At 39.2% G+C, this 9906-nt stretch overlaps 1 protein-coding gene across 1 annotated transcript; it reads left to right on the forward strand.

The window, feature by feature from the left end:
* Window positions 1-2349: 2349 nt before the first annotated feature.
* LOC117097102 (alpha-ketoglutarate-dependent dioxygenase FTO-like) lies at window positions 2350-6394 on the forward strand. Its single transcript, XM_033234647.1, is given in 1 exon segment — window positions 2350-6394. A coding segment is annotated over 1 exon segment (1518 nt). The 5' UTR covers window positions 2350-2352; the 3' UTR covers window positions 3871-6394.
* Window positions 6395-9906: the final 3512 nt, after the last annotated feature.

A 9906-nucleotide genomic window follows, 5' to 3' on the forward strand; every position in this document is an offset into this window, starting at 1 on the left:
AAATGCTCCAGATCACTAAACACCAGAGAAATGCAAACCAAAACCACAATGAGATACCATCTAACTCTAATCAGAATGGTTATTATTAAAAAGTCAGAAAACATAAGATGCTGGCAAGGTGCAGAGAAAAGGAAATGCTTGTACACTGTTGGTTGGGAATGTAAATTAGTTTAGCCACTGCTGAAAGCAGTTTGGAGATTTTTCAAAGAACTTAAAATAGAGCTACTATTCAACTCAGCAATCCCAATACTGGGCATATACCCAAATGAAAATAGATCATTATACCAAAAAGGCACACGCACTCATGTTTATCACAGCACTATTCACAATAACAAAGACATGAAATCAACCTAGGTGCCTATCAGTGGTGGACTGAATTTTTAAAAAATCTCGGTATATATATACCATGGAATACTGCACAGTTATAAAAAATAAAAACAAAAACATGTCCTTTGCAGCATTGTGGTTGCAGCTGGAAGCCATAATCCTAAGCAAATTAATGCAACAGCAAAAAACCAAATACTGCATGTTCTCATTTATAAGTAAGAGCTAAACACTGAGCACACGTGGACATACTCATGGGAACAACAGACACTGCAGCTACTAGAGAGGGGAGGGGAGGGGAGGGATGGCATGATTGAAAAACTATTTATTGGATACTCTGCTTGCCACTTGGGTGATGGGATCTTTACCCCAAACCTCAGCATCATACAATATACTCATATAACAAACTTGCACAGGTACTCCCTCTATCTAGAATAAAAGTTGTAATTTTAATAAATAAATAAAAGCATTAAAAATGGCTAAAGACAGATGGCAAGAAATTTAAATGGAAGTTGAAATAATCGACTCAAGCTTTCAAATTCAAAAGAACTTTTGTGTACCACAGACATGTTATTGCTCCTGCTGAATGGTCATGTCAAGGTAGCTAATAAAAAAGATGTTGTCTTGCTTATTCTATCCACTATCTGGAAGAAAATTCCAAGACAGACGGCTCAGGCTCATTCTCTTGACTCTTGTATAAACTGTATTAGGGCGGGAGAAATTGTACTAGCCTTCTTTCAAGTTGTTTTCTGGCTATGACAGAGTTGGGTCCACCCCGAGTGGTGAGCAGCAGTCCAACTGGGAGTCTGCAAGGGAACCCCAGTCATCTCTAAGAGAGTGTTTAAATAGGTATGAACAGTCATTATTGGTCCAATCAGCATCAACTCAGGAGTATGATATTATCAGTAAACAAGGGAGATGGTGGATAAAATTAAATAGCTTCCTAGATCCTCCTAAAAAACAATTTCACATTGTGATTTTATTATTATATTCAAAGTATAGCAACTTCCCAGAATATTAGACGCAGCTGGAACAAAATGTTCCTACAGAAACACATTGTAAAGTATAAACAGGCAAAGATCTTTGGTACTCATGTCACTAGGCATTTTTTTCTTTCATTTTATAATTATAATTATAATATCCTTTATGTATAAATAATTCATTACAAATGCTAGATACGATAGGTCACAAATCATACTAAGAACTTAAATTGTTGTATTTAGCTGCGATATCCCTTTGATCTGGAGATAGTGTAACAGAGGAAAATTAGTGTGGAGAGTCAGATAGAGTGTGTTCAATTTTCAGATCTGCTAATTCAATGGCATTAAATGGCTGAAAGCATTTTGTGTAGATTTAATAGCTAAGCATTTATTATGGGATATTGATTAGTAATAGCAGAAATCATACATTTATTTTCCTGTTGTGACAATTTGAAATAACCACCAGGACTCCACGGCTTGAACTGCATAAAGTAACTGACAACTTTCAAGAGATTCATGTACTAAAACACTCTTGTTGTGAATTTTTTCAAGTATCTAAATTATATAAAAAAACATTAGCATCCTGTTTTGTTTCCCCTTGAATTATTCAGAAAATTATGATCATTTATAATTGTCCTTGAGGCCTTATTTATTCTGATTTTACAATTACATACATATAAAGTTACTCAGTGGGATACAAGAACTAATCTTTTGCCCTTTGCCTAATAAAGAGGGTTGGAAAGAGCAGTCATGTTGAATATGTCCAGTAGTCAAAATCAGATGCCTCTCAAGATCGTCACTAATGTTCAGAAATAATCATTTTCTGTTTCACATTCTCCCTGAAACTCATTACGCCTAGGTCAGCAAGGCTGTGGGTTTCCTTCCCAACACTACCAACCATGGCAATATATGTTTACCTACATGTGGTTATAGTCACAGTTTACTATAACTTAAATAAATAACAAGAAAGTATATGAAACTGGGATTTCAAAGTGAAAACATTTATGTTTATATTTATATTTATAAAATGTATTTATAGAGTGGCAGCATGAAGCGCACCCCGACCGCCGAGGAACGAGAGTGCAAAGCTAAGAAACTGAGGCTTCTTGAAGAGCTTGAAGACACTTGGCTTCCTTATCTGACTCCCAAAGATGATGAATTCTATCAGCAGTGGCAGCTGAAATATCCTAAACTAATTCTCCGAGAAGCCAGCAGTGTATCTGAGGAGCTCCATAAAGAGGTTCAAGAAGCCTTTCTCACACTGCACAAGCATGGCTGCTTATTTTAGGACCTGGTTAGGATCCAAGGCAAAGATCTGCTCACTCCGGTATCTCGCATCCTCATTGGTAATACAGGCTGTACCTACAAGTACCTGAATACCAGGCTCTTCACGGTCCCCTGGCCAGTGAAAGGGTCTAATATAAAATACCCCGAGGCTGAAATAGCCGCTGCTTGTGAGACCTTCCTCAAGCTCAATGACTACCTGCAGATAGAAACCATCCAGGCTTTGGAAGAACTTGCTGCCAAAGAGAAGGCTAATGAGGATGCTGTGCCGTTGTGTATGTCTGCAGATTTCCCCAGGGTTGGGATGGGGTCATCCTACAATGGACAAGATGAAGTGGACATTAAGAGCAGAGCAGCATACAACGTAACTTTGCTGAATTTCATGGATCCTCAGAAAATGCCATACCTGAAAGAGGAACCTTATTTTGGCATGGGGAAAATGGCAGTGAGCTGGCATCATGATGAAAATCTGGTGGACAGGTCAGCAGTGGCAGTGTACAGTTATAGCTGTGAAGGCCCTGAAGAGGAAAGTGAGGATGACTCTCATTTTGAAAGCAGAGATCCTGATATTTGGCATGTTGGTTTTAAGATCTCATGGGACATAGAGACACCTGGTTTGACGATACCCCTTCACCAAGGAGACTGCTATTTCATGCTTGATGATCTCAATGCCACCCACCAACACTGCATTTTGGCTGGTTCACAACCTCGGTTTAGTTCCACCCACCAAGTGGCAGAGTGCTCAACAGGAACCTTGGATTATATTTTACAACGCTGTCAGTTGGCTCTGCAGAATGTCCGTGACGATGTGGACAATGGTGATGTCTCTTTGAAATCCTTTGAGCCTGCAGTTTTGAAACAAGGAGAAGAAATTCATAATGAGGTCGAGTTTGAGTGGCTGAGGTAGTTTTGGTTTCAAGGCAATCGATACAGAAAGTGCACTGACTGGTGGTGTCAACCCGTGGCTCATTTGGAAGCACTGTGGAAGAAGATGGAGGGTGTGACAAATGCTGTGCTTCATGAAGTTAAAAGAGAGGGGCTCCCCGTGGAACAAAGGAATGAAATCTTGACTGCCATCCTTGCCTCGCTCACTGCACGCCAGAACCTGAGGAGAGAATGGCATGCCAGGTGCCAGTCGCAAATTGCCCGAACTTTACCTGCTGATCAGAAGCCAGAATGTCGGCCATACTGGGAAAAGGATGACATTTCGATGCCTCTGCCATTTGATCTCACAGACATCGTTTCAGAACTCAGAGGTCAGCTTCTGAAAGCAAAACCCTAGAAGGAGCACAAGTCTCAGGCAGAGGAGAAAAAGAGATCGGCTTTTCTCCTCCAGTGTTGTCATGGACTTAAGCAAGGGCAACGGCGACTTCTCTTGACCCCTAGATTGTAGCACCCGGGTCCCAATCCAAAACAGCTAGGAAATGGTGCCCATGAATGTTTAAATGTTTTAAAATGACCCTGTGTTAAAATCTGATTTGGTGTTAAACAGGACCTTCTTCCCCCAAAATTGTTCAGATTTTAATATGTGAGCCATTCAGCCCCCAAGGTCCAGGGCAGGCGACAGGAACAAGCCCAGCATGTGACAAAGCCTAATCTACTTTCCTCTTTACCAAGCTTTTTCAGAGACTCTGGAGTGGACCCAGCCTTCTGGGGAAAGACAGAACTTAGAGACATCCCAGTTTCTCACCACACCCATAAGTGCTGTCCAATATGGTAGCCACTAGCTAGCTGTGGCTACTTCAATTTAAATTCAGTTTTAATTTTAACATAAAATGCAGCTCTTCAGTTGCCCTGGCCACATTTCAAGTGCTTAATAGCCTCATGTGACTAGTGACTGCTGTATGGACAGTACAGATATGGAACATTTTCATCATCGAAGAAAGTCCTATTGGACAACACTTCTATAAAAAGTTTGAGAGCAGGAATTCTCATTTCCATTCCTCTGTGGCCTCTATCCCCAAAGGCAAAGAAACTAAAAGAGAAATGACTCATTGAAGATTGGCCTCTTTCCTTTCTCTAAGACAAACCTAAGTAAAAGCCTGAGCTTTGAGTTCTATGCTCAGCGCACAGGAAGGAGATGTTAACAATTAAAATAAAGTTGATATCCTGTCTTTAGGGAGTTTCCCTGGTCTCTTCAAAAAGACACAGCCCTATTTACATTATTCCACGGATTTCACCAGCATAGTATTACTTTTTCTGTAAGTCCCTCATTCTTATGTAATAACAGGTGGAACTGAGCTTTGAAGAACCTCAGTGGCCCATCCTGATGACATTGGAGACTCAGAGAGACAAGAGAGAGTAGGGATTAAAACCTGAGCTTTAAGACTCTCACTAGCTTTGTGTCCTTTGGTATGTTAACATGCCTCAGTTTCCTCATCTGAATAATGGGGATATATGAAAGGCACCACTCCCAAGGTGAACATTAAGTCAGATGATTCTAGTTACAGACTTAGAACAATTTCCAGCACATAGTCAAATATCCAGGAAATTCTAGTACTGTTATGTGTGGGTGAACTGACCTGGATGTAGATGCTTTCATCTCTCTTTCTGACCCCTCCGCCAGTTTTGTCTCGTGATGCCATTAACACATCTCTCCCTTTCTGACCTGGCTCCTGCCCACTGATGTCCCAAGAAATCCTGAGAATAGTTAGCCCCCCTTTCCCCAGCCTGTTGCCCCCTCGTGTAGGTGTTCACAGTAGTTGAGAAGTTGAAGAGCTTTTGCCCGTTGAAGGTGCACTGAGAATAAACTCTTTCCTGCCACCAGAATTGCAGTGGTTCACGGCCTGCACTCATTCCCACGCAGTTAATAGACACAGAAATGTCTTGTTAAGTAAAGCGGCCAGGGTCTCAGCGTGTTGAGACTCGAGTCTCTCAGACCTTGGACTCATCCCCTGGTGTCTTTGAACCTTGGTTTCCTCATTGGTAAAAGAGAAGTGAAGCATTGTCTCACAGGGTCATCACAGAGATTAAATGAAATAACGTAGACCAGGAGGGCGTGGCGTTTAAAAGTCACAGATGGGGCACCTTCGGGCCATCCAGCCCAGTGTTTTCTTTAGCCCCTATGATGTTCATTTTTTGTTATATTCCATTAGGTGCCAATATTTAAAAAATGGGAGATTTCACATAAAATTAAAAGGTCTGCATTTTCTTTCTTTTTTTTTTTTTTTTTTCTTGAGACGGAGTCTTGCTCTGTCACCAGGCTGGAGTGCAGTGGCACGATCTCGGCTCACTGCAACCTCTGCCTCCCAGGTTCAAGTGATTCTCCTGACTCAGCCTCACGAGTACCTAGGACTACAGGCACGTGCCACCACGCCCAGCTAATTTTTGTATTTTTAGTAGAGATGGGGTTTCACCATGTCGGCCAGGATGGTCTCTATCTCAACCTCGTGATCCATCCACCTTGGCCTCCCAAAGTGCTGGGATTACAGGCGTGAGCCACCGCGCCCAGCCAAGGTCTGCATTTTCTTTGGAACTCAGAACACCCAATAGTCCTAGGCCCCCATCCTCGCATGGCAACAAGCTAAATAGCATCTTCCCACTGCGAGTTGGGGCATGACTCAGCCTATGGTTTGCCATACTCCATCTTTTTCTCCGTTTTGTCATTAATTGTGAACCTGACCTGTATCACCTCTTCATGTTAGCGCTCTCCAAACCTGCTTGCTTGCATCCCTCTAGTCAAAATGTTTTGTGCTCACCCCAATATATGTGTGACTATAGAACTCTATTTGTAGACTGCTTGTACTGTCATGTGCATCATAAAATATTCATATCCAATAAAAATATTAAAAGGATGAGATAAGAAACCAAAAAAAAAGTATTTATAAAATAAGTTTTATGAATACACAGAAATAAAATGCTCACTAAATATCTATGACTGATTTGTTGTTATTGGGGGTGGTATTGAATTTATTAAAACATGGAACTTTGATTCCAAGCCTATCACAAACCTAAATATTATCCATTCTAGATGCATCATTTATTTTATCTTATGAACAGTTCCTTGGTCATCACAGTTGAAAATTTATATCAGAGTTTACATTTAACATCTCAAAACCAGCAATCTTATTTTAAATATTCTGATTATGCAAAAATTGTTTCATATCACCCTGCTAGTATTTATAAAGTTGAATATCCTAAGTAAAAATTTACATGATATATTAGAGGAACATTCAACATATTTAAAATAAATAAGTAATTTCAGCTCATTCTGAGAAACTTTATCCATGCTACAAGGAGAAAATGAATTGTACAATTCAATTTGGCTACAGTAACCAAAGAGACCTGAGAAACACACTCACTATAGAATTATTAAATATTTAGTGAGACCTCAGAGAATTCTGTTTTCACAAGAACCTAACAAAGCTTCTAAAAAAAACAGTGAATTGAAAAGTTACTGAGAGTTTGATTCTGGGACCGAGACTTGAAGAAGAAAGGAAATCCAATTTAGCAGGGCATCCCTAAATGGCCAAGAAAAACCCTTCTTCCCCAAATCCAGGTTAGACAGAATCAGTGTCATGTCATGTTACAGCACTAGATAGTTATTAGTGGATGGATACAGCCACAGCTTAGGAAATATTAGTCCCCGCTTACACTGTACTTAACGGCAATCTCTGATTATAGATTTCCAAGGTACGTTTGTATTTTCTTCGGGCCAGCTGCTCTACTCAGAAGTCCTCAACTAAGTCTCTCAATTTTGGGCATACATTACTTTCCTTGCTCTAGAATCCTTCAGTCTAAACTTCTCAGATAATGGTATGACGCCTTCCATTAATATCACACTCAGTGAAACCAGAACTTCTACTTTAGTCTATCATCTTATAGCTAAAAGATTGACCTCTCCATCATGTGGAAGTTGACGAGCTTAAGAGATGTCCCTCAGGCATACAGAGTAAGTGGGCATGATGGTTAATTTTATGAGTCAATTTGACTGGACTATGAGGTGCCCAGATATTTTGCATGACTGTGGGAGTGTTTCTGGTTTACACTAACATTTCTACTGGTAGACTGAGTAAAGCACATTGTCCTCATTGTGGGTGCACCTTATCGAGTACATTGGAAATCTGAATAAAACAAAAAGGTGGAACAAGGGAGAATTCTCTCTCTGTCTCTCTGTCTTCAAGCCAGGACAGCAGTCTTCTGCCTTCTACTTGGACTTGGACTGGAGCTTACACCATCATCTTCCCTGGTTCTCAGTCCTTCAGACTCGGACTAAAACTATACCTTTGGCTCTCCTGAATTTCCAGCTTCCTAACTTCAGATCGTGGGACAAGAGCTCTTGATTTTGTCTATCTGAAGAAATTAGACTAACACACTAGGGAAGAGGCAGGAGGAGAGAGACACTCCGGCACACAGTGTTTTGGCACAAATGGTTGTCCTTTAGAAAAATAAAAATGTGAACATTCTCTGAGAAAATCCTGCAAATTGGTTAACCACAAAGGTATTTATAACCTTTCTCCCTTACATTCTTCTACAGAGCATGGAATATTAAAACACCCATCTGCTTATAACTGAGATTGGCCTGGGTTCTACCCCTACAGAAGAAGATATAATTAGAGTTTTCAGTAGACAGCTCTGGCTACTATTGATAGACTATGCATCTTTGGTCCTTGCCCCTTTTCAGCTTTCTTTATACTTGAAAATACAGTACTATGTGCTTCCTTACCCTGAGCATGAGAACTATCCCCTTAGGACAGGGGAGCAGAAAGGTGGAAAGTACATAGGGGCTTGATGACATTATAGAGCCACAACAAAGCATTGTACTTCCAGGTCTTGCTGGAAAAAAATATATAAATTACTGAGTTATGCCAGCTACTATTAATTAGATTTTCTGTCACTCACAACCAAAAGCATTTCTAACTGATACAACTTCTTATAAATGCAGTCATTTCTATAATTTAACACCTAGGACATCTAATTTACTTTGATAACTATTGCTAAAATTATTAATGTCACCAAAAATAAAATATGATTTAGCATACTGAACCTTCGGCAAGGGCATCTAAACCATGTGATAATTTCGCAGAAAAATCAATTTCTGCAATAATCAATTCAGCAGCCTTAATACGGTTAAGAAACTCAAAGAATAGATCTTGATAGACCAACTGTTGCTTATTGATGTGAAAGTACAAAACAGCTGAACAACACAATAAAAGTATATAATTTAATGGTATCAAGCACTGTTTGTTGATTCATTCAGAGAACATAAGAAGAGTCAGGTACCAATGCAAAAAGACTACCAAATAATAGAATTGTAAATATAGGCCCATTTTACAGAATATAAAAATTATTTGTCAATAAGAGGATCCTACAATCAAAGATATTATGGTAGCTAGACAAAATATTCATGAAGATCAAACCCCAAGCTGTGTCAAACAAAGTAGTCTTTTTAAAAAGTTGGAATTAAAGTAGAATTTTGAGGAAGTATCTAGGGATATGGATATTATTACTTTATTTCTATCTAAGAGGCAATTTGGAAAAAACCTACTCATGAGTTTAGTGTCCTTTGTATTTGGTATCATTTATTTATATGTAATAATAGTCAGTTCTAAAATGCTGAAAGGTATTTCCTCCACACTTTGGTTTAGGAAATGCATGCTAAATTTTTCCAAACCATTTTTGCTCAAGCAGTCTTTTTGTACAAGGATAATACAAAGGGAAAAATATCATCCACTCTTCAAGGATTCTTCCATTTCTGATTGATGAGAACCAATTAAATGAGATTTTCTTCCACATACACAAGAATGTTAGCGTTTTTACTTAGCCAGATGGAGGACTGTTCCTTATTTACCTCCATTGCTAATCTTAAAAGATCTGGTTTTTCTAAGTTCACTCTAATAAGTCCTAGACACAGAAAAGTTAGTTAAAACAAAAATATTTACTTCCATAATAAGTATCCATATTCTGGGATTTATTAGTACAATTCTCTCCATTATGTGTGTGGGAGGAGGGGAGGAAGATTGGGGGCATAAGCATGACAGCTACAAAAACAAACAGCAAATTCCCGAACCAGTATCCTCATGAATTCATTTTTTTAAGATTTACTGGTTTGTGTGGGCAGGATCAATTTTCTGTCTAAAGAAGACACCTTAGAAATGACTTAGCTTAGGAGATATAATATACCTAATGTAAATGATGAGTTAATGGGTGCAGCACACCAACATGGCACATGTATACATATGTAACAAACTTGCATGTTGTGCACATGTACCCTAGAACTTAAAGTATAATAATAATAATTAAAAAAAAGAAAATAACAAAGAGATGAGCATCCTGTAAACTATTTGTTACAGGACTTAACCTAGGCATCTGTGCCCGG

The sequence above is a fragment of the Trachypithecus francoisi genome, unplaced genomic scaffold, assembly GCF_009764315.1.
Source record: "Trachypithecus francoisi isolate TF-2019V2 unplaced genomic scaffold, Tfra_2.0 Lachesis_group15, whole genome shotgun sequence".
NCBI lineage: Eukaryota > Metazoa > Chordata > Mammalia > Primates > Cercopithecidae > Trachypithecus > Trachypithecus francoisi.